Source organism: Bombus terrestris, chromosome 15, assembly GCF_910591885.1.
Source record: "Bombus terrestris chromosome 15, iyBomTerr1.2, whole genome shotgun sequence".
NCBI classification, from domain to species: Eukaryota; Metazoa; Arthropoda; class Insecta; order Hymenoptera; family Apidae; genus Bombus; species Bombus terrestris.
The window spans coordinates 10,728,155-10,753,954 of NC_063283.1; the positions used below are offsets into that span (position 1 = coordinate 10,728,155).

General features: G+C 39.2%; 4 protein-coding genes across 4 annotated transcripts in view; all 4 read left to right on the forward strand.

Moving 5' to 3' along the window:
- The window catches only part of LOC100647319 (neuropeptide SIFamide receptor), a 63,454-nt gene extending 53,389 nt beyond the window's left edge, over positions 1–10,065 (forward strand). The window contains exon 3 of the mRNA XM_003401543.4: positions 51–10,065. Within this exon, the coding sequence (XP_003401591.1) occupies positions 51–834 (784 nt within the window). The 3' untranslated portion in view covers positions 835–10,065. The remainder of the gene's footprint in view (positions 1–50) is intronic.
- Positions 10,066–16,126: 6,061 nt separating this feature from the next.
- LOC100643747 (odorant receptor 30a) lies at positions 16,127–18,812 on the forward strand. Its single transcript, XM_048412993.1, has 5 exons — positions 16,127–16,529; positions 16,836–17,088; positions 17,369–17,472; positions 17,736–18,050; positions 18,235–18,812. The coding sequence occupies exons 1-5, from the start codon at positions 16,335–16,337 to the stop codon at positions 18,598–18,600; spliced, it is 1,233 nt and encodes a 410-aa protein (XP_048268950.1). The 5' UTR covers positions 16,127–16,334; the 3' UTR covers positions 18,601–18,812.
- A 1,877-nt stretch (positions 18,813–20,689) lies between these two features.
- LOC125386442 (odorant receptor Or2-like) lies at positions 20,690–22,379 on the forward strand. The gene is made up of 3 exons (XM_048412768.1): positions 20,690–20,978; positions 21,961–22,236; positions 22,311–22,379. Exons 1-3 carry the CDS (start codon positions 20,826–20,828, stop codon positions 22,377–22,379), a joined length of 498 nt encoding a protein of 165 aa, XP_048268725.1. The 5' UTR covers positions 20,690–20,825.
- A 932-nt stretch (positions 22,380–23,311) lies between these two features.
- Positions 23,312–25,427, forward strand: LOC100643505 (odorant receptor 30a). Its single transcript, XM_020866962.2, has 6 exons — positions 23,312–23,566; positions 23,661–23,913; positions 24,062–24,165; positions 24,279–24,617; positions 24,769–25,044; positions 25,264–25,427. Exons 1-6 carry the CDS (start codon positions 23,312–23,314, stop codon positions 25,318–25,320), a joined length of 1,284 nt encoding a protein of 427 aa, XP_020722621.2. The 3' UTR covers positions 25,321–25,427.
- Positions 25,428–25,800: the final 373 nt, after the last annotated feature.

Consider the following 25,800-nt stretch of genomic DNA (forward strand, 5'->3'; position numbering starts at 1 on the left):
GTACAGAAAAAATTTCGGACAATTACTAACATCGATCCGTCTGCCCGCAGGTTCCTGGCGATCTGGTGGCCCCTGAAATGCCAAATAACAAAGAGGCGAGCTCGCATGATGATAGTCGTGATCTGGTTCATCGCCCTCACCACCACATCTCCATGGTTACTCTTCTTCGATCTGGTGTCGATTTACGACGACGATCCAGACCTGAGGCTCTGCCTGGAAGTGTGGCCGCACCCTGAAGACGGCACCCTCTTCTTCCTCATCGGCAATCTAACATTATGCTATGTTCTTCCCACGATTTTGATCTCTCTTTGCTATATCCTGATCTGGATAAAAGTATGGCGAAGGCATATCCCCTCTGACACGAAGGACGCTCAGATGGAGAGGATACAGCAGAAATCGAAAGTAAAGGTGGTGAAGATGCTGGTCGTCGTAGTGATTCTGTTCGTGCTGTCGTGGCTGCCGCTCTACGTGATCTTCACGGTGATCAAGCTTGGCGGAGACGTTGCCGAAAGAGAGGACGAGATCCTGCCTATCGCCACGCCGATCGCTCAATGGCTTGGCGCCAGTAACTCCTGCATCAATCCCATCCTGTACGCTTTCTTCAATAAGAAATACCGTCGTGGTTTCATCGCGATTCTCAAGAGCGGACGCTGCTGTGGCAAAATCAGGTATTACGAAACGGTGGCCATGATGTCTTCGTCGACGAGCATGAGGAAATCTTCGTACTACGTGAACAACAACAATAACAACTCATCGACCAGGCGAACCTTCCATGGACCGCCGGTGCACCAGGAGAGCAACGTTTCGTACATATTCAACCACACCGGCGTCTAAATTGGTAAACACTTCGTAGGGATTCGATGTATTCCGAGGCTGGCTGCCCGGAACGGGCTTAACAGTGAGCCGATCCGAGATTCTGGGTCACGCGTGATCGTCACGATTGTCACTCGGATCGGAAGTCGCCGATTACGGAGTCCCAACCATGGAAGCACGTTGCTAACCCGCGAAACCGATCGTCCGCTCATTTCTTCTGCTCTTTCGTTTTTGTACACATCTTTTGATTTTGATCGCGATCGTATGTAACGCAACGCGTTCCAGTTCCCTATTGTTGACGCGGAAACGACGGTTTCTCGAATCTGTCGTTTTCTATCGTCTCGCGCAACGTGCATCGTAATTTCATTGAAAACGAGCGTGATCGTGTAACCACGCTGGTTTTACAAATAGATCTCCACGCGTCGTTGTTATGGATCCCTTCTTTGCCTCGAAGTATCCGGACTGGATGCGAGACATTCTTTCGGACTTACCTTGCGACGAAGAAACTGAGTAAAAAGATTCGACGAACGAGGACGTAGATCGCGTTGAGGTGCTCGCATACTTCGGAGGCTTTCTTCTTTTTTACGAGCACCTTTCTAGATTTTTAAGGTATTCACGAACAAAGGGACCGAGTTGTCTGCTTCGAGCGAAACAAGCGAAAAATGTGACGGCAACGAGTAGAGGGCAAAACAGAATTAGCAACTCCATTTGTCTGAACCTTTCGAGAGACAAGAGAGACAAACGGTTTAACACGATGGAAACTGTACGTCGATTCGCCTCGCTATGTACGGTTTCTGGTTCAAATAGTAAAAGCTCGGGCAATAAGAGTTTAGTTGAGTCAACTAGTCGCTAATTAAAATTTCGTTCCAATAAACGCGGTTCTACCGTAAAAAGTACGTGAGTTCAATACGTCATTGTACACCGCCACAAGACACGATGTAAGTTGCTCGCGATACTCGCCAGCGTAATTAGCGTGCGAATACAATTGATAATTCCGAGAGAACGGCTGGCAGCGCGACACAGACCGTTTGCTATAACGATGCTTCTGGAACTGGTGGTCCATTCGTAATTGTACTTATCGTCTGAACGAGGAAGGTCGCTAGCAAACTAAGAAACTGCGGGCACCGTTGACTCGTCTGGACGATTTACTCATAGATCCTTAGGATAACGTAATACAGAAATTTATCCGTGCATTGCATGCTGCGATTTAAGTGACACTAATTGCATAACACCTAACGTTACCTTACACATTATTGGTATAGCATATACGTGAGTTATCGAGATAGAGATAAGAAGGGAAAACGAAAGAGAAAGTAAGCTAGAACAAAGGCAGGAACAGAATGTAAAAGTGAAAGAGAGAGAGAGAGAGAGAGAGAGAGAGAGAGGGAGAGAGTATTCGAAGATTTTTATTAAACACTACCTCCGCATGCGAGAACAGCAGATTACAACGTATATACACTACTTGTACTTATTATTCATAGCACAGTCGACTCCACAAATATAATGCATATACACGTATATACATATATATATATAAATATATATATACATATATATATATTTTCTTATCGGAACGTTAGACGATCTAGTTGATACTTTTTTTTTCTTTTTATTTTTTGGGGACTTCTTACGGTGCCATACGTATACCGATAAATACACGTGCCGCGCGTATCATCGTGCAGAAAGTGAAAAATATTTAAAAGAACCGGTTAACGCGTATCGACACCGACCAAACAGCGAAGAGAGTGCGCACGATGATTTTAACGTTACATCGATCGAAACGATGGAACGATCAAACGATTAACAACGCTTTCGTTTTTGCCACGTTGTCAAGTTGCTTGCCTCCTTCCGTCTCCTGTGATCCAATTCAACTCGTCGCTTATTCCACTCCCAAACCCAGTCTCACCTACTCGTTCCTCTGTGTGTTTACACCGACCTAGAGAAAGGCGGAAGCGCCCGACTTTACAGTTTTGTCTCGAATTAATATCGACCGATTACGCGTGCGACGGATTAACGCGATCACTGGCGACAATAACGACCTTTTACGCCCCAGGAGAGCAGCTCCTGCCGCGAGTTAGTTCAGAGATCAAACTACGTAAGTACTCGTGGCAAATAGTTCAACATCATAGTGACATTTTTTGTTAAACTTCAATCACGACGATTGATTTTATCACGATATATCGCGACTAAAATTGGTGAAAAGAGGATTGATCGATTTGGATGATTTTCCATGAGTACGTGTTCGTATTAGTCTAGAGCTCGATCTCTTCAACCGTAACGTCGAGATATTATATAGGGCGTTGTAGTTTCCTATCAAACTTTGTCGCTATATCGTATAAGTAGGAGAAGAAGAAAGTATGTAACACGTATGTACGTGTATACGTATCTACGTTCGAAGCTTTGTTAAAAAGTTGTAATGAAAATATAGAATATAAAGGAAAGGGTAACAAAAGTATCACTAGATTTTAATACTTCGTTTGAAAATGTTCATCGTTCCTGTCGATACACGACTGACTGATACAAGCTGTAAAAAAGTTGGATTTATTTCGATACTGTGTTTGATGATGGAATACATTTCGATTTTGTTGCAACTCGGTAAATCAATCGTTAATTCTTGCAATTAATACCACTTCGATATATCTTTCCTAAAAAAAAAGCAAAGTATCGTTCCCTTTCCTTTCTGTAGTTTTGTTATAACATTATGCTATACGAAGCTTCGAACAATCCTACATTCGTACAACATTCATTTTCTTCTTTGTGCTCATAGAACATACTGACAAAGTTTAGCCTGGATAAAACAGCAACGTTTCGTGGTTTTCGCTTGTTTGTTTTCTAGCCACGTGTCGCTCTAACTCGTCAGCGAGGAACAACTTGTTGAAACACGTATAATTCGTCTCATAGTTGCTTAGTTTAAAGAATCGTTATAGAATTGTAATTTTCCCGTTATCTATTCAAATTCCACGTTATTTCGACTATTTTCCATACATTATTTTTGTTAAATTTATTATTGAAAAAAGTCGCGCACTTCATCGAAATTCGCGCGACAGTCTACGATAAACTGAACTTGCGATCGTCTCAATTTCCACCAAATACGAAATTATTCATTTTCGATGTTTAAACACGAAGTTCGTAATTTGATTATTTCGTGTATATTCCATCGATAAAAAATTGAGACCATTAATATCCATGTTCCACAAACATTTGTTCCCCTTTAACGAGTAGCAGTGATTCGTTGTTCTTCTACGAGACTCTTATCGGGCATTCACGTAGCGTACACCCTTTCCTCCATGTCAAAGGATATCTTCGTCGATCAGCTGTGGATCGTTTTCCTCCAGCGGAGAATCCAATACGCGCGATAATAGCAAGATGCAAATCGCGACGATCGACGAAAGGAAAAGACAAAGGAAATGGAAAAAAGGCAGCATGGGATTTCACGCGCGCTTTAACGCTACCGACGAGCATTATACCTCGATCCTTTGTAATACCGATGTAAGATGGTAACGTGTTAAAACGAAGAACTGTGGGGTTTTATGATAGAGCAACTATTTTCGTAAGGTTTTTATACGTGGCGATGACAGGATCTAGATGTAACGAAAACGTATGCGAAATATAATTGTACAGACGGATGTAAACGAGGAATACTTTATTCATATCTATCGTAGGCTCGTAACCGATGCGACGCCGACCGAGTCTTGCGTGACGTTTCTTAAAAAGTAACAAATATACAACAGAGAAACTGTTAGAGATAAACGCGCGAAGGATAAGTGACAAAAGCTAAGAAAAAAGTAATTGTAAAAATGAACGAGGAAGAAATATAGAAATAACAAAAGGACATACGAGTCGAAGAAGTAACTATAAATAATTGAGAAGCGACTGTATACTTACGTAAGCGCGGTTCTAAGCTTCTTGTAAGTTAACAATCTACGTATATCGTAAGAACATGATATTTATATAAATAGCATTTATGTATACGATGTACGCATATGTGTATATATACATACACATGTATACATTTACCGTACACGTGAAAACTAAACGTCTATCTGCTGCTGTCTTTATGTACATAATGTAACTTATCGTGTAATATTATTGTACATACATAAGTAACGTATATCATTGCTATATTGTTACTATATACACCGCCGTTACCTTCGTTCTTATTCGTTGCTCTCTAATCGGAGAGGGAAAATTCTTACTCGTCTCATCGAGAAATATCCTCATCGGAGAGCGAACGAACTTGTTCACCGTTTTACCGTCTCGTGAGATACGTTTCGTGTACGCACAGTCAAAGAAAGACTTCTTGTTATTCTAGGAAAGGAATCTCTCTCTCTCTCTCTCTCTCTCTCCCCCTCTTTCTATCTATCTCTCTATCTCTTTCTCTCTCTGTATCTCTATCGTTGGATCCATTATTATTCGATTAATTGTCGATAAACGCTCTCGATCGTATATGTTCGTTTCGATTGTACATATATATTAATCGCTGTATTTCGAGCACCGCCCATGCGTTCACGGTGTTTCGAACTTACTCGAAAGATTCAGATTTTATTAATAAATGTTATTCCAACTATTTTGATATATTTGGAACGTCACACGTAAATGACACTATTAGTACTTAGAAATACTATATTCGAACGTGTTCGGGTTCGTCTCGGATAGTACGCTGTACATTGTTGTTGGTATTTCCAAGTGTTTTCGTATTTTACGTACACAACTATTGATACTATTTTTTATAATAACGACGATCATAAACGGCTACGTCCTTAAAACGCGGAGGAGCGAAAACAGAGGAGAATGCAATCAATTGACTGTACGTATCGAGAAATCTGCATAACGCTCGACTGGTTGGGCAATCCCTCGAAAATAATTAGCGCATCGCGGTTTCTAAAACGGGTCCTATCTTCTATACGGAACGTGTGCTATTCCAGAAATTGCACAATATTTATTTTCGTACAGATATACAGTGTACTTCCAAAATTAGGCGATGAACTTTGAGAACATACGACGATCCTCTGGATCAGAAATGCGTTCCATGTTTGTAATTACAAGGAGAAAGGAATTCTTTCGTAAACCGTGATTGCTCCTCATCTGTGGCGATATACCATGAAAATGTTAAGTGACACGACTGTAGCGCCTATAGCACGAATATTCCTGCAAAAGAAATTGAAGATTAATTTTACAATATCGTATAAAATAATTAGTAACCGACATAATTAAATTAATCGATATAGTTGAAAATGATTGATACGTAACACGATGTAGACGCATGTTAAGATAAAAGTATAATAATCCTATGATTTTGTTGGAAAAGAACGTAACCTGATCTGTGTAATAAGTTTTCATATATCGCGATCAATTTTTTGAAATCGTATGTATCTCTTTTATATCATATCACATCTGTATCCGTATATTAGAAATTAAAATTAATTAGAAATTAATTTATCTATGGATGAAACGATCAAAATTGTTTTAACATCTTATACCTGGACATACTTTAAGAATCATGCTGTTTTCAAATTTTCTACGCTACCTTAGTTGGTACATTTACGCATATATTCTACGATAGGCTCTTCCCGTCTAATTAACGCTATATGGTTCGCAGACATTATAACTGAAAGAACGCGCGGAAAAACGAACGTGATGTGGAAAATATTTGGTCGATGATGCACGCGTGCTAATAGCAAGATAGAAACGTTCGTTCGTTTGTAAAGTGGTGTCAATGAAATCACTATAAAAGATGGAACTCTTCGACTACATGTAAATTCAGACTTTGATTTTCCACAAAGACCTCGTCTCGAGGAAAAAATCTGCCGCGATCGATACGACGCCTCGAAGAAGCAAGAGAACGAAAGAGAATCATTTTCGTAATTGCTGTCGTAAACGCAACCTATGATCTCAAAGCTCGACCGCCTATTTTAGAATTCTTCTTGTCTACTACTTACGAAGTAAGAACTGCATGGAACCACGAAACTCGTAGCACCACGAGAAAAAGGCCATAGCATTCGTAACGACTTAGTCGTTGTACTTGGACTGTTGGAGATGTTGCCTAGCCAGTTTGATCGTCAGGCCCGTATCTCGCTGGTACGACAACGTACCCGACGATTTCGTTTGCAAACGAGGCTGAATCGACTCTCAAAAGTAACCTCCAGATCCGTTCCTATGCTATCGTTCACGGTGGGCGAATACACGCGTAAAACGGATAGAATTACCGAATAAAAGTTTTTCTGTTGCGCCATAACGTTCGACGAATCGCTTGATCCCAGGGCTGACTGTACATTTCGTGTCTTACGATTAGTTGCTTGGTTTGCATGGCGGATCGACGGTGATCGAGAAACCGCGGATAGATGGATAACTGGCGATAAAATAAATAACATTTTAATCACTATCGATTCACCAATATTAACGATGAATTACCGTGCGAGAGAGCCCGGGTGAAACTTTCATTTACCATGACTACGCGATGCTGTTCTTGGCGAGTAAATTAGGCGAGTAACTAGAAACTAGAAACGATAACGAAATGTAATGATATAAAGCGATCGTGATCGAAGGGTGATTTATCGATCATATTGTTTTCCAAGTCTGCATAGCCTTTCACGTTTAACCGATAATCGGAAATATACTTGCATATCGATGGATTTGATTTTGACTCTAATAATAATAATAATCGCCGAGACTATGGGTCGCGTAAAATGATTAGAGAAACTTTTCTTTTCCTACATTTCCTTTTCTTCGCCTTTCTTTTAGAATTTCAACGCGATGGGGCCAAAAACATATGGTTTTTGAAAGGTTTCTAGATTTTCGAATGCGTGCAAATGTACGCACTTTGCGGAAAAATTCCAACAGTTTGATAGAATCGAGTTACGACATATATAAAAGTAACAAAATCAGATTTACAAAGGATGTATCGACGCAAAGTGTAAGAGCTTTTCCGCGAAATGTCGAAAACTTTCAAACGTGAACGATGGCCGCAGATATCTCGAGTCTCTATCGATTCATCGGATATTTTTCTACACGGGTTTGATTAGATTTTTCAAAAAAAAAAAAGTGCGTGGCGTGTGTGTAAATAAACGGGAATTTTAGAGGAGTATTGTATTATATTATTATTACGATATTATTATTACATTATTTACTATCAATTTACATGAAACGTTTACACAGACTAAGGTAACAAGATATTTATCTATAAATTTACATCGAAGAAAAGACAAAAAAAGAAAAAATGTCAAAGCTGTAAAGAGTTTTGGAACGACAATGAATACATACAGGACAGCGAGCTCCGGCGTAAGCTAAGCTTTCGATTGTTTGTACAATCACCTCGATATGAAATATTTCTAATCCTTCAACTTGTAAAGTAATTCCGATAATTCCAACATTTCTCTATGGAAAGAAAGCAAGCAAGAACAAAAAATAACGACATACTTTATCAATGTATTCCTTTGTCTGAAAATACTTTCGATTTTCCTTCCGTTCGCATCGTTAAGAGTTGTAGAATATAAAACCACAACTTATCGAATCGTGATAGACGTAGTAAGAAAAGATTGGAATTGCGAACGATCGTTTCGAGAACGAATATTCGGAATTCGAGAATCGGATTCAAAACGTCTTCTCCCGATAGTTTTCTCGCCAACATCCTAGCGAGAAACGATCAAACGAAATTCCACTTAATCCATGATTAATAATTGCGCGATTATTTTTTTAAAACAGCCTCTCGTTAACGTAGAGGAGATGAAAATCGAGCTTTCACTGCGTAGGTTATGCGCTGCCATGTTACACCCGAATTTCATTAACAAAGTCGAATAATAGAACCTCATGTTTTTCTATCGTTTCCTTCTCTCGTGTATATTTAACATGTGTATATTTAATAGAAGCATAATACACCTAGCGAATGTAGACGAAGAATCACTTGCGAGAAAGTTTCCTCAAAAGATACGACGTTTAGATGAAATAATCGATAACTTGTTGCAAAATAGCGATCGATTTACGCCACATCGTCGATAATGACAAAAAAAAAGAGATAAAAAAGGAGCGAAAAAGATGATAGAAATCTTTAATGATCGTTAATATGTTAAGTTTAAGAGCTGATTTCGGACAGCTTCTCTCGAACGGTTCTTAAAAGACGAAGAATGATGGAATCTGCACATGGCAGTTACAAGCTCGCGTCACCTCCTTCGAAATCTTCACCATTATCGTTATTATGATTATTACCATCATTGTCGCTATCGTTATCGTTACCGTAAAAAGAGAAGATTATCATCGCTGTAATTGCCCTTCGATAATTTTCGCGCGTAGCGACACGATGATTTAGAGGAAACGTGGATCGAGTCTGTCGAAGGACGAGCAGCTTTTCGATTTTGATAGGCGATTCTGGAATTTACTTGTTGGATAGAACGATTTATCTGTGCACCATGATAAACGTAGATCCCTCGGTTTAAGAGCGCAAACTTCACCACGAAGAAAGAAGAAAAACATAAATAAATAAAATAAAGGAAGCCACTAACGTAGGCGAAAGAACAATCTTTCAGTTTCGTTTTATCGTTGCTTTGATGGGTACGCGTGTTATATGGATAAGCGGCATTATCCGAATAACGATGAAATAATAGAAACATACTAGGTAAGGAAATGTTTGCAAATGAAATTGATAAGTGTTTTAATATTGTATCGAAATGTGTGTGTATGTACCAAGTAAAAAAAGAAGACAAAAACAGAAAAAAAGAAGATAAAAAACAGAAAAAAAAAGAAACGAGAAAAAGAGAAACACAGAGAAACATTACCAATGTCGATGCCTGTTGCCCTGGCCCTTCTCCTAACTGCCCTCCTTCCCCTCTGTCCCCGTTTTATTCGCTGTAATCGTATTACGATATTTAAAACACTGTACGATTCAAAGCCCTCGATACGTAAAGATTTTGCGCGGGCTGAGTCTTCGTTTGTTGTACATTTCGGTATAGCGTCCGGACATTGCCGCGGGACAACGATTCAGTGTCGATCAGCCTCTAGAACGTTTCATCCACCCTCTAAATAACGTTTTCAACGGTGGAAGTAGCAATAAAACTTTCGTTTGCTTCCCCTATTTCTAACTATCTCTCGATCTCTGGTTGTAGAATTGGACAATTGGAAATAGAGGCGATCGCGACAGTGAGTCACCCCCCTCCCCCCGCCCCCCATAAAGATTAAATATAACGAGTTGCGAATAAGTATACGTATTTTCTCAATGAAAATGATAAAAGGATATATAATAAAATAAAATTCCACTGTAAACTTGTCTTGTTCTTTGTGTCACGATACCTATGATAATTTAATTAATTCGATTAATTTGAAACGCGAAAATACACGTACATTGTGAAACTGCTATAAAATTGCGATTGTTCGAACGAAGATTCAGATTAATTTCCATAAACGTTTATGACCATGCTGATCATATCTATCATCTTTATCATATTCGTTGTTGGACCATATAATTTTTCAACCCGAGTAACTCTATAGAGTTGTACTCTTTTTGTACTTGGAACCATCGAATCACTTTCTCGTATGGCAGAGCACCTCGGCTTGAGAAGGTACATCTTCGTGTTGACCTTCATTCGCTGTTTCCATTCGTATAAAATCGTCATTATTATCATCGTTGTAGCAACGAAGCTATTCCATTACATCGGTATTATTATTGTACAAGCATCGCATACTGGTATTCTACGCACTGTAGCGACAACCTCTTCGTCTTTCTCATCCATTTTCCTTTCTTGTCCGTGTGTTTGTTCAATTTCATTCGATAAAAGTTTCCGCCATGCACTTTCCATTATGTTGCATTTTTAATACTGGACCAAGCGTTTACCAACACATCGCAATAATACCCACGAAAATCGTCGCGTTTTTCGTTCGTGTTTTTTCGAGCTATCGCGGGGGAAGACGCGGTCGTTAGAATACGCGTCAACGGGAGTCGTAAATTCCCGTTACGATTAGAATAATCGACACCACGAATAGTTCGATCCCCGTATTTCGGTTAGGATAATCGGGGTGGTTAATGCGGTATAACACTGGGAGTCAGAGTTATAATAATGTATATTTCCAACACTTTATACAATCACACAAAGTAGTTAACGCCGTTGATTAAGATACAGATAACGAGAGAAGGGTTAGTCTTGGATGAGAGAAGGAGAGCTTTAGGCGCTTTAGGCCCTTGAGAGTTATAGGAACTGTCGGAGTTCTGGATAAGTGAGAGCCTTAGAAGACTCTAGGCCGTGTAGGCACCTTGATGAATGATGAAGGAACTCAGAAAGATACAGGAACGGTGAGAGTTGTAGGAAATGCATGAACTGTAGGCACCGTGAGAGACGATGAAACTCTGAAGCTTATTCTAATGTGAATACGGAGGAAAGCTAGGTATGGGTGTGCCCTTTGAACGAAGAACGCGGATTCGTTGCTTACATTTTTAGTTAGTAAAGTGAGGGAAATAATCCGCGATGTCGATTGGTTGGGACCAATGTTAGGAAGGAAGAGAGGAGGAAGAAACCTCCTACCAACTTGGGTCCTAGGCGATATTGTTTACAGGGAAACTCAGATTTTTCGTTAGGTATATCTCCGCATCAGTTCGCTGTCGAGTGCCGAACGACTAGTTATTCATATTGAAATAGCTAGCTCGATGATGGCCCAACAATCACGACCAGGCTCGCCTGTGCAAACCCACCACTACCCCGCGCTACTCCCCCGTGGCAGAAGCTCAGCAGATCCCCCCGTGCCAACGACGCCAATAAGGCGAAAAAACGCAAAACTGAACCATCAAACACTAACTCGAACGAACAGCCATCAACACAAATTAACACTCACAACAGGTTTGCAGTATTGGAATCCTCAAACGACGCCATGGAAATCGCAGACCCGCCGTCAAACCATCACGCACAGAGAAGCCCCCCTCCACCACCAATATTTGTTAATGATGTCATAGACATCCAGACAATGACCAAGTCCTTAGAGAGAGATATCTCCAAGGAGGACTATAACCTGAAAATAACCAACAATCAAGTAAAAATCCTGCCGACGAACCCAGAAGCTTACAGGAAGCTCACCAAGACACTCAGGGCCCTGAATGCCAACTTCCACACCTACCAACTCAAGGAAGAAAGACCTTTTCGGGTGGTGCTACGAAACATCCACCACTCCGCAGACATCGACGAACTAAAAATAGAACTATCGAAACTCGGCCACGAAGTCACAAATGTCAGCAACATAAGGCATAGAGTCACAAAAGACCCGCTATCCCTATTTTTCATCGACTTAAAACAGAAACCAAACAACAAGGAAATCTACAATATCAGTCGTCTAATGAACGCCATCGTTAAATTCGAACCACCGCAAACCAAAAAGGAGATAGTCCAATGCAAAAGGTGCCAAAGATATGGGCACACGCAGAAATACTGCAACCACACCTTCCGCTGCGTCAAATGTGCAGGTACACACCCCACCGACCAGTGCAGGAAATCACCAGAAACCCCAGCGAAGTGCATCCACTGTCAAGGTGACCATCCTGCCAACTACAAAGGCTGCTCAGCCTACAAAAGTCTGTACTCAAGCAAATACCCCAAACTTAGAACAAAAGAGGAAAATCACCAAACACCCAGCTCGCCGAAATCCACAGTTATCCCAATCCCCCCAACCAATCAAACACCCAGCCCTATCAAACTCACCACTCCCTCAAACTCCTATGCCCAAGCGGTACAAGGCACTCAAAATACACCAAATAGCCACAGGGATCCTCCCCAAAATAGTGCCCCCACCTCACCTAACACAGACAACGTCTCTAGACTAGAAAAGCTAATAGAGAAACAATCAGAGCAAATAAACAATTTGCTATCGCTATTAACATTCATCATGGACAAATTAATACGCCCAGACACAAAATAAAACCAAGACGCATAGCTCTCTGGAATGCCAATGGTCTAGCGCAACGCAAACTTGAGCTAGAACTCTTCCTAAAACACCAGCTAATCGACATAATGCTCATATCTGAAACCCACTTCACCGACAAAAACTACCTGAACATAAACGGATACAAGTTCTACCATACCCAACACCCCAGCGGAAAGGCCCACGGCGGCACCGGAATCATAATCAAAGCAAATATCAAACACTACGAACTTCCACCATTCCAGAAAGACTACCTCCAAGCAACAAACGTAGCAATAGAAGACTATCATGGTACAATCACCACCTCAGCTGTATACTGCCCTCCCAGACATTCCATCGCCAAAGAAGACTTCGACCACTTCCTGGACACCCTGGGCAACAGATGCATAGCCGGAGGAGACTACAACGCTAAACACACCCAATGGGGTAGCAGACTGGTTACAGTAAGAGGCAAAAACCTCCTCAACAGCATAATATCCAACAACCTCAACTACCTTACCACATACGAACCCACATACTGGCCCACCGACACAAACAAAATACCCGATCTCCTTGATTTCTTCATAACTAAAAATATCTCGCCAAGACACGTCCAAATCAATTCCTCGGCTGATCTCTCCTCTGATCATTCCCCCGTGATAGTAACAGTCAGTTCAACTATCATCGAGAACACACCTAATGGCTCCATTCATAACCAACACACCAACTGGCAGCTCTTTAGAGAAGTCTTTACCCACACAACTTCAGCCTCAACCTCACTAAAAACCAATGACGAAATCGAAGCAGCCACGGAATACCTAAATGAGAGCATAATAAACGCTATCCGCGTCTCCACACCGGCAAAAACGTCCATCAGCAATCACGAATACCCCCAGTACATACTAAAAAAAATAGCAGAAAAACGTAGACTAAGAAGGATATGGCAGACCCATAGAACACCGGAGGACAAACGCAAACTAAACAACGCAACTAGAAAACTATCCAAAACCATAAAGAACTACAATAATGACCGTTTTCACAAATATCTCGCCAGCCTGTCCCCCACAGCCGACTCAAACTACTCACTATGGAAAGCCTCCAGGAAACTCACGCGCCCCCCACAAATAATACCTCCAATCCGCCGCCCGCAGGGTGGATGGGCGCGTAGCCCTATAGAAAAAGCCAACCTATTTGCCAAACACTTGACTGAAGTATTCCAACCCCATTCCTCCATAGCCGCAGCGGACGTCACCGAATACCTGCACACTCTCTTCCAAATGTCCCCTCCTATCCAACCCTTCACTTCTGCAGAGATCATAGAAGCAATCAGTCGCCTAAACCCCAAGAAAGCAGCAGGTCACGACCTAATAGGAAATAAAGCAATCAAGGAACTCCCCATAAAAGGGATTGCACTCATCGCATCAATCTTTAACGCCATCCTCCGCCTTGAACACTTTCCTAAGGCGTGGAAAATCTCACTAATCACCCTCATCCCCAAACCCGGTAAACTAATATATGAAGCCAGCTCCTATCGCCCAATCAGTCTTTTACCTACCCTATCTAAACTATTCGAGAGGATGCTCACGAACCGTCTCCTTCCACTCCTAGAAGAATTGAAAACTCTCCCAGATCACCAATTCGGCTTCCGAAAACAACACTCAACAGTAGAGCAAATCCACCGCATAACCCACATGATCAGCCAAACCCTTGAAAAGGAAAAATACTGCTCAGCCGTATTCCTAGACATCCAACAGGCATTCGATAAAGTATGGCATGAAGGGCTACTCTACAAGCTTAAAAAAATCCTACCCCACTCATACTACTCCATCTTAAAATCCTACCTAACCAACAGACAATTCATAGTCAAATGTCTAGGCGCCACTTCCGCAACATTCCCAATAGAATCCGGCATACCGCAAGGTAGTGTCCTCGGACCCCTACTATTCTCCATCTACACTGCCGACTTACCCATATCAAATGAGGTAACAATAGCAACATTTGCCGACGACACAGCACTATTAGCTACCCACGCAGACCCGGCAATTGCCTCATCCACTCTCCAGCGAAGTCTCGACTCCATGGAAAAGTGGTTCCAAAAATGGGGCTTTAAAATAAACGAAAAAAAATCCTCCCATGTAACCTTCACGCTCCGAAAACAAACCTGCCCCCAGGTCACCATTAACAACACAATAATCCCAAGCAAGGACTCCGTAAGATACCTGGGCATGACCCTGGACAGGAGGCTAACCTGGAAAAAACATATCTCGGAAAAAATAAAGCAACTAAAGGAAAAACTAAGAAAATTCTATTGGCTCACGGGCCGACGCTCCAAACTAAACATACAGAACAAAATAACCCTCTACAAGGCCGTAATAAAACCTGTCTGGACCTACGGAATCCAACTATGGGGAACAGCAAGTAACTCCAACATTGAAATACTCCAACGCTTCCAATCGAAAACGCTAAGATCCCTATTAAATGCACCCTGGTATGTTACCAACGAAACAATACACCGAGACCTCAAGATACCTACAGTCAAAGACGAAATACACAAGTCCAGAAGCAGATATAACACAAGAGTCAACAACCACCACAACCCACTAGTCACCCAACTACTGGACACGACGGACCAGATCCGCAGACTAAAAAGAAAATACCCACTAGATTAAATCCTTAGTCCTACTAGAATCAACAATATAAAGCTATTATAATCCATGTCATTGTATCACGCCAAATTAAGTTACTGAAAATTCTCAACGAGAATTGATTGTAAATATTCTAATAAATAAAAAAAAAAAAAAAAAAAAAAAGGTATATCTCCGCTTTCTTCGTAATTCTTAAGAGCACATAATAAACCCAAGGACCCTTCTAAAAAACCAGCTGAAAACACTTCTGGAATTAGAAAGTCCTTTCTGGCAAACAGATTGACTTAAACCATGTGTGCGAACAATACAGTTAGAATTTCGACTTTATGGTGGGTCCTTAGGCCTGTGGAGGGTTCGAAGGACGGCACGTAGACCGTTGGCTGTCACGCCGCGCGGGATGGAATGCAGATGTGTTGTGCGGCGTAACAGTTCGTTTGGACGGAACAAAGCGCATATTCAAGCGCATTTGCATATTACAAAATGCACGTACCGATATATAAAATAAATAATAGTATACCTGTTAAAGTATATCGCTGTAGAATTGATATTCATTTTGCAATCAAGAAGACGCTTTAATCGTGTTAACGCAATATCAATATCGGTGCAAATACACATCCTTCTACATCATGTCACGACTCTGCATTCGAAGACAGCTACATACACACATACAACTGCGCTGTTCCTCTAAACGACTATACGTTATATTGTAATTTTTGCTTCTGGCGATAAGGTAATCGATACGTGACAAACTACTAGGTGTACATTCGTTCCATGGTGTAACAATCACACGCACTCACCTTGTAGCATACATGCATAATATATCGATTCATATTTGTTTCATATTCGTCAATTGCATATTTGTTCCCTTTTCTCTTTTACGCGCGAAGGTAAGACACGTATCCATCACAAAATATCGCATATCTAGATAGATCAAAGTGATTGTCTTCAAGTACTAGTTACCGCGTGACAAAGAATCGAGAAAATAGAAATTGACAAGGAAATATTGCTATGCCAGCTGAACGATACACAGACGTATCCATCAAAATGTCAGAATTTCTGCTAAAAATCACAGGTCTCTCGAGAACGACGAACAGCGCCGAGGAGATCAGGAGGAAATTGACGATAGTCTATACCATCGTTGCACTCGTTTATGGAGTGTACGTGAACGTAGTGGATATTTACCACAATATGGATAATTTAGACGTGAGTCTAAAAAACATTCTGCCCTTTCTATAGGAATTTTATAATTATTAAATTGCACATGTGTAGTTAACTGTACAGTGTGTTCATAAACAATACAATACATTTGCGGAATTCGATGTACGTATGTACAATAGTTAGGCAGTCTTTGGAACATTCTTTCCTTGTATTTTGAAGGGTTTGAGAAGCGTTTGCCCAATCGCTTGTCCAGTTATATCAAATATTCCTGCCACTTAAACTTACTACCTGTAAAAATATTATTATATTGTGAAACTGTTCTTTTGGAAATGTTACAAATAATTTTTTCAGCACTGTATCTTTTTGGCTTCCAACACATTGAACATAGTATTGGCAATGTTCAAACTTTCGGTAATAAACTTTTATAAAACAGAATTTTCGGATATGATCGTATATGCGCAAAAGCATTTCTGGCATTTCAATTATGACGACAATGACAAGATACTTTTCGCGGAGTGCGGAAGATTTTGCAAACTGTGGACAGTATTTCTATTCTTTGTTACACAAACCGCCTTGTCTTTCTATGCAGTAGTGCCAATCTCCGGTAAGTTGATCCAGTAATGAAAAGATTAAAGAAATCTTCTTTTTTTACACAAAAAACATAATTTTTCAAATAATGGAATGAGGCACCTAAATTTTAAAATACGTAGTAAGAAAGTGATCCAAATTATGGAAATTGAGGGGCCCAATTTAAAAATCGGCCTGAGAAATAATCCTTGCAATTGGATAAAAATCTAAATTCATTCTACTCGAGTCTGACTTCGAAATAAACATTTGTAAAAATCAGGATAATCCTTTAAAATTCATGTTTCACTGTATTTTAGCGAATATTGGAAACAATAATTCAGAGAGGTTGCTTCCATTCAAAATGTGGGTCAATCTACCGCTAACTGTGACACCTTATTACGAAATAATGTTTGCTATCGAGGTATACGAAATATTCAATATGTATATTTCAAGATGTCGATCATTTCCTGACTTTCTAAACTTCGAGACGTTTAAGCTTTCAATAACTATGCCTTTTATTGTCAGAATAACTTTTCATTTTATGCAAAAAAAGAGATGACTCGCGTAACATTTGCTTGCTACACGGTCGCCGGTTAAACAACTCTTGAAAACAGGATGAGGTAGCATATATCATAATAACTTGTCATCGATGACTCCACGATTAATTGCTATTTACATACACAGTTACTGGCCGTACAACAAATTGGCGCGAGCTATATATGCCCCGACAACTTCTTATGCGTGCTAAATCTACACGTGGTCTACCAATTTCGTATGCTGCAGAACACGTTAGTGAATCTATGGTCGAACATCGACGAACGAACAGATATCGTCGAGTACTCGAACAAATGCTACGTAATGTTGAAAAAATGCATCCGAAAACATCAATCGTTGATCGAATTCAGCGCTAAACTCGACGACATTTACACACTGCCGATCCTCAGCCACATGGTTATCTTTAGCGTGCTGATGTGTTTCGACACGTACGAGGTCATTCTGGTACGTTTGAGCGATTTAAAACGAATTAACTGAAAAGCTATCGCGGATACGTCATATTTCTCAAATTAACAATTTAATAAAATTAGACAAAAGCAATCGAACGTTTTACCATTATTCGGTACCTACCAGATGAAAAATAAAAGCTATATTGCTTACGGTGATCACTTAAAAAATTTGTACGTAGGCGGACGTATCTCCCGGGACACGACTTATTTTCTTCTTCCACATGATTGGTAGTTTTACCCACATCATTTTTTTCACGTATATCTGCAATGGTTTAGTAGAGGAAAGCACGAATATTAGCACGGCATCGTACTCGGGATGGTGGACGATTCTGCCAATGACCGAAACAGGCAGGAAGATACGAAAGGATACGAGGATAATGATTATGAAATCGATGCGACCGTGTTATCTGTCCGCAGGAGGATTCTTTCCTGTCACTTTGGAAACATCTACCGCGGTATGCAGCAATTTCTTTCTTTTAATCCCATTTACTCTAAAAATGACATTTTGGAATCCGGTAAGATATGTAACTGTTTTTTGTCCTTAAATAAGCAAAATTTCAATATAAATCATGTATGTGGTATCTTGCAACGTAAATTTTACTTACGATATTGTACGCGTCATATTTTTACATTTCTGCTTATTACGTACACGTTTTTACATATCTGTAATTATAATAGAATACGTATGTACATGGAAAATTATAAAACATCTTGACAAAATTTCTTGTTACAGCTTATAAGCTCGACAATGTCATACTTCACTCTCATGAGAGAATCGTCTATAAAAGCAGCAGCAGAATAATTAATCATAAATGTACGGACTTGCACAATAGAAATACACAATGCAAATATACAATGCAAATAAATTTCAGTATTTATATCTACCTAAATACAAGAATAAAATTAAATTAAAATTGAATTATCGAATGATATCACCGAACGAACAATTTCCTTGTCTTCGCGTTAAAAAAAATGGGATCCTTTCATGCGACGTAATTTTCTTGCATTCGAAAAATTAACGAAAGATTTTCAGAATAAACTCACTCACAAACCTTATCACCTCGAAACCCTCTGCAGTTATTTAATTTACGATATTACGTTGAACAATCGTAAGAGTTTCATCGAGCCAGAAGACAAAGCACACTTCCATCGCTTAAAATCAAGTGAAATCAGTGGCAGGTTATCTTATGCACGATCACGATCGTTCCTCGTTCTTTCTATCGTTACTTGTTCCATTCAAACTCCCTCGAATCGTGAATAATGCATCTTCGATTACGTTGCAACGCCTACACTTCACATGAGAACAGGACACGTTACAGGCAGCTACACGAATTGTTGATTGGCATGCACGCAAATCGTCAGAGTGTCGTCGCGATTAAAGACCCTGCGTCTAACATCTCGTTAAAGATCGATTGGCTATAGTTCACGCGATACTACATCGCCCTTGCTTCGATTATTCGACGTTCACCGTGCGAATGATGCGGAATAACGACATTTCGATAATTTGGGCAAGTTTTCTAATGAAAATCGTAGGCCTGTGGCTAGCGACAAATCGAAATGAACAACGTCGCAGGGATTTCGCGCTTATCTACACGGTCGGAGCACTTTTCATCAGTATATGCATCGCGATCAGAGATATCTATCATACTTGGGGAAATTTCAGCGTAAGTGCGCAACGGTTTCGCTTTGATCGATTCCTCTATTATTCTTTATCCTTCTGTGCTCTTATTACGTTAAGAAGGAAATATCGTATTGAACTAATTTATAATTTTTCTAAATTTAAATTTATAAGTTTTCTAATTCTAAGTTAGTTCGAAAGTAATAAAAGGGACTTTTAAACATAGTCTCGTTTAGCTGATAATGCTAATTCAAATCGAAAGAGTACTTGAAAATCCTTTCGAAGAAACGAACAATCTACAAACTTGTTTCGTACCATTGTCACATGTACATATCTATAATTTCAGGATAGCGTTTTTATCTGTTGCAATATTTTATACGTGACGATCGTTTTCCTAAAGATCGGCGTAATATACAAGCACAAAATAGAGTTCTTTAATTTAATTACGTTCACACAGAAAAATTTCTGGCGTCCGTATCACGATCCGCAAGAAATACTAGTTGTAGCTGATTGCAAACGAATATGCAACATTTTCATTATTCTTATGATCTTTTGTACTCAAGGCACTTGTGCCGGATACATGGTGACACCACTTATAGGTACGTAAAAGGGCATATCTTTGCATTTACTGCTTATTTGTATAGACAATTACATCACATATATTATTACGTAAATATTTTTTTACTTGTTCAGCAAATATAGGAAGAAACGAATCTGACAGAATACTACCGTTCAACTTGTGGGTCGACTTTCCTGTAGGAATGTCCCCTTACTTTGAAATACTATTTACTATACAGGTATAGCTATCTCCGCTAATTCGTATCTTCTCCCAATTTTTTTAAAGATCGTATTTCATTCTAATAACGATTTCATAATCGTATTTCTAATCGATCGCTTACCCACTCGACAATAACAAAAATAAATCCTGTTTAAAATATAATTCGATGAAATCGATTTTTATTTATACAGATACTCTGTGTGTACCATGTCGGTGTGTGTTACATTTGTTTCGACAATTTATTATGCATCGTTAATCTTCATGTGGCATGCCAATTTCGCATATTACAACATAGGCTGAGAAGTATAGATAACGCGACGAAGGATCAGATAGAAGAATACGAATCGGATGCAAAATTATCGTATTATTCAAATATGTGTTACACAAAATTAAAAAATTGCGTACAACAGCATCAAATGCTTATTGAATATTGCAAAAAATTGGAAAATATATTTACGTTGATCGTGCTTGCCCAGGTAATGTTTCTTGCCATGGTAATATGCCTCGTGGGATTTCAACTACTCCTGGTGAGTTATTTTTTTGAGATATTTTATCGAGCGAGATAGAAGTCGCCTCGTTACAAGTTATTCCAGTTACTTACGTTCAAAGTTATCTTTCTACGTCATTATTAGGAAACGTTTTGTTTTAAAAAATATACGTAGTAACCGTGAACACGAGAGAGCAACGACGTGCCGAAACTCAAATCAGTCGATTTTTGTCGATCATTGTGCTATTACCGTTCGCTAATATCCCTATTTTACGATCGATCCTCTCTCCTTTCTGTTCTGGAGAGGCTGCTTCACACTCATTATCAGCTAACCCTGATTTACCTTTATCATGCTTTGACATTCGCTTTTGAATTTTCGTTTTCTTCCTAACGTCTTTTTTTACTTTCCTTTCCTTTTTGCAATCTCGTATGTATATATTGCCCCGAATCGCATCTCCCCGTTTCTTCGCTCAACACAAACACGTGATTTTCGATCGCTCGCCCTTCCATCTCGGCCGAGCTTCCATAGCGAGAGACCGAAGCCGCGACTCTTTGGGCCGAATGTTTGCAGCGAATGCAAAATATAACTATAACTATAATATAACTGTAACAATGATTGTCTTATATTATTTGGTATGTGTACGTGTTGCAGTCTTGCGTACGTAGTTCCTATCTGTAAGTTTTACGAGATCCTTCGGACTTTGTAGCCGGATACGTTAACTATACATTTACCACTCCACCGTTGTCCGCTAACATCCACGATCCTCTCATTTGAATTCGAAGATTCCGATCCCGGTGTATAGAAAATCAGTCGAGTCAAATGTATATTGTGGAAAAAATGGAGAAAGTTTTTTCTTCTTTTTAATTTATTTCGATCAATCAGAATTACTTAATCGATGTCTATATAGAACTCCATCTGTAGTATTGGAATTTTCAATACACCTGCATTTTAAATTTGCGAAACAAAATGTTTTCCAAAACCATTTTATTAGTTTTATATCGATTATATCGTGTTCCCATAGGTGGACACACCTACCTCAAAAAAGGCCAGTTTAGTATTGAATTTGTGTGGCGTTCTGTGTCAACTATTAATGTTCACGTATAGTTGCGATGATTTGATGCGACAAAGTGTCAATGTCGGCAACGCTTCATTCTCAGGACCATGGCCAATCCTTCCAATGAACGAAGCTGGTGCCACTGTGCGAAAAAATTTGCTAATTATCATCATGCGATCGCACAAGATTTGCTGTATAACAGCAGGAAAATTTTTTCCTGTTTCTCTGCAGACGTTTACCGGGGTAATCGAACTCGTTATATCTCCGTTACGATTTTTCTATATAATCGTTGAATTGTAATTATTCACTCGTTACAGGTTCTCAGTACGGCAATGTCATATTTCACTTTGCTAAGGAATACATCTCTGGATGCAACAAATTCATAACTTGTATTACATAATTTGTTGTTAGTAGCAAAAATATAAATTACAGGGCTCGTTCGATTCGAAGGTACCAAACGGCACTTTTGCTTGGTGTTTAAATAAAAAGGGATAATACACTGCTCCCAAGATTCTATTTCTCCACGAGTCTTTGCACATGTAACTAATCGTGAGATGGCAAGACTGATTTACACGTAGTGCTATATATTGTATCGGGTTTGTTATTTTCTAAACGTATCTTTACTACGAGTAAGTTTGATACTTTTAATATTACTATAACATTGCAATAAATGTTTCTCGAATACCATGTCATCCATTTTATGATTATTCTTTAAACACGTTATTTTGACTTTAAATCAAAGCGCACTGTCTCTTTCTTCCTTATATGTATTACGAATTTTATAAGTGAAACGTGGAAATGGCTTGAATATTTTTAAGTATCCTTTCATCTATATCTAAAATGATCAAAGGCATTGTCTACATGTAAGAAATAGCTAAATGAACAGCTGTAATTTTCCTATCGAGTGCACGATGGCTATCAAAAAGCGAAAAGAGTTTCTTTTACTAGGAGGACTTATATATTAATATAAAAACGTATAATAGCTTACATAAACATCAGCTGTGTGGTATCGTTGATTGTGACTCTTTGTTATAAAAAAATTGGTAAGTTTACCGTCGATTGCAGCAGCCCTAGACTCCATCGTCACGTGACGTGCAAGACGCCAACGCTCGATGCACAATATAGCAGCATCTACTCCCTTTTTACCCAACAGCCAATCACACGTCTGTTTCTCTTTAATTATACATACACGTTGCATGTGTCGACCTATTCCGTACCTCTTGAATAATCACGATGTCTTTCCACGCCACGAAATGAAAATAAGAAGGAAAGAATAAGTACTTGTCCGTCAGTGTCAAGAAGAAGAATAAGAGACAAGATGGATAAAGATTCAAAAAGGACAAAAGTTAGTCCTACGTCGGCTCGTTTGAAGCTAGAGAACGAAGCGTCGTACACCAAAGATTTTGCCTTGCTGATGACGAGTTTTTTAATGAAAATCGTCGGTCTCTGGCTAACAAACAACAAGAAAGAAGAACGTATACGTCAGTTAACTTTGATGTATACCGTAGTCGCCATCCTGTTCGGTGTGTGGGTGCAGTTCAGGGACTTTTACTACTCGTGGCCGAACTTTGGCGTGAGTATATAAATATTCTTTTTACCAGTAACGATCCTTCATACGCTTCTTAAATTCTTCAAACGCTTCCGTTTCTACGACTTTTTAATCGCAGGATTGTGCTTACACGGCTTGCAATATTTTATGCCTCATTATGGTATTACTAAAATTGTCCGTCGTATTTATACACAAGAAAGAATTCATCGAGCTGCTTGTATACACGCACGAGAATTTTTGGCACACGAATTACAGTTACAACGAGCTATTGTTGTTGCAAAACTGTAGAAAGATTTCCATCGTGTGTATCTCTTTGATCAATATTTGTGCTCAAGGCACGGTCTTCGGCTACGTGCTAACGCCTATCGTAGGTACGTGTATCGATTCAAATGGCAGTATCGATGTATTTCCTGTTTATGAAAAGTGCCAAACTCTACGCTAAAATCTCTTTGTTTCATAAATATTAAAGGTATATAAACGATAAAGCACCCTTTAAAGAATTATACGTTTATATTTTAGAAAACATTGGAAGAAACCATTCAGATAGAGTTCTGCCATTTAGAATGTGGCTCGATCTACCATTGAGTGTGACTCCATACTATGAAATACTATTCGTGCTTCAGGTACATACATAAACACGCGTTTTTCTTGCGTCTATTTGCTCGGCTCGTGAAAAATATCGCTTTTCATGAAGCAAAACACTGTACGACACAACGTAACTCTTATGTTTATATAGGTTCTCTCTTTGTGCCACGTTGGTATATGTTACATTTGTTTCGACAATCTTTTATGTCTGATAAATCTGCACGCGGCCACTCAATTTCGTATATTACAATACAGGTTATTGTACTTGGGTGAAACGATTGAAAAGCAACCGTACGAGTACGCTATCAAAGAGATCTTGCCATCAGATTACTTGAAAAATTATCACACGCTATTTAAATGTTGCGTTAGAGAACATCAAGATCGAATTAATTATTGTCAGAGACTAAACAATATATTTACGTACATCGTTCTTGGACACATAGTTGTTTTTAGCCTTTTACTATGTCTGGTTGGTTTCCAGGTGCTTATGGTAAGTACTTTCCGTTATGATAAAAGATATAAATAATCACCCATTCCTAGCTTTTTAAAGCAGTAAGTTATGCTTCCTTCTTCGCGTCGTGTACGAAACATTATAGTTAAAACATTAAATCATTCGGTTAAATTCGTTAATGTATATGCAGGCAAATTCACCTCCTACACGGCGACTGATTTTCGTATTCCACATAGTGGGCAGTTCTAGCCAGTTATTGTTGTTCACGTACAGTTGCGATACTCTGATACGAGAAAGCACGAATATTGGGACTGCTGTCTATTCTGGCCCCTGGACCCATCTAACGATGAACAAAATTGGCAAATTACTACGAAAGGATCTGACAATGATCATCCTGAGATCGAGTAAGCCTTGCTGCTTAACTGCTAGCGGGTTCTTTCCTGTCTCTCTGGAAACTTGTACCAAGGTTCTTATTATTATTATTCTTACAATGCATTCAGACATAATTTATTCGTTTATTCATTTCGTTCCGTTTCATCGAGTTTTTTTCTTAAAATTACCAAAAGGTAAAGAATATATAAAAAAGCGATACGTTATTTTATGAAACATCCAAACATACTCTTACAAAAAGTCGCAATTTCTTTATGAAATATGAAAATATAATAAATAAATATTCCTCTTACAGGTGTTGAGTACCGCGATGTCATACTTCACTTTAATGAGACAATCTTTCACTAACTAAAGTTATAGATGACAAATCAAAGATAGCATAATAATAGTATTTGTTGAACAAATACTAAATTTGTACAAGAATAAAGATGCCCCTCTTGTAAGGAAGGCGACATCGAATTGCTAGTGTTAAATTATTTGCTTGACTTTATACGAAGAGAATATCCGATTCCAATCCTAGCAATGAAAGTTTCATTTCCCAGTTTAACCCCTATCTATAATTACCATCGCTATATCAGATTTTATTAGGAACGTTTAAAATCATCACACGCCTAAATTGTTTATTCGCTTTTCACAGTTTTCAGCTCCGTGGTGTCGTAGTACTTAACATTGTTGAGATATCTGTCGAACGATAATTTAAATATAACTGAAATTTCGAATAAAGTAAAGAATTTCAAATACATTGGCTTCATACAAAGTCATACATTTGAATGTTATTGACAGTATAAAAAAGACTCCTTTATCCACAAGAAACCCAAGTACGTAAACAATA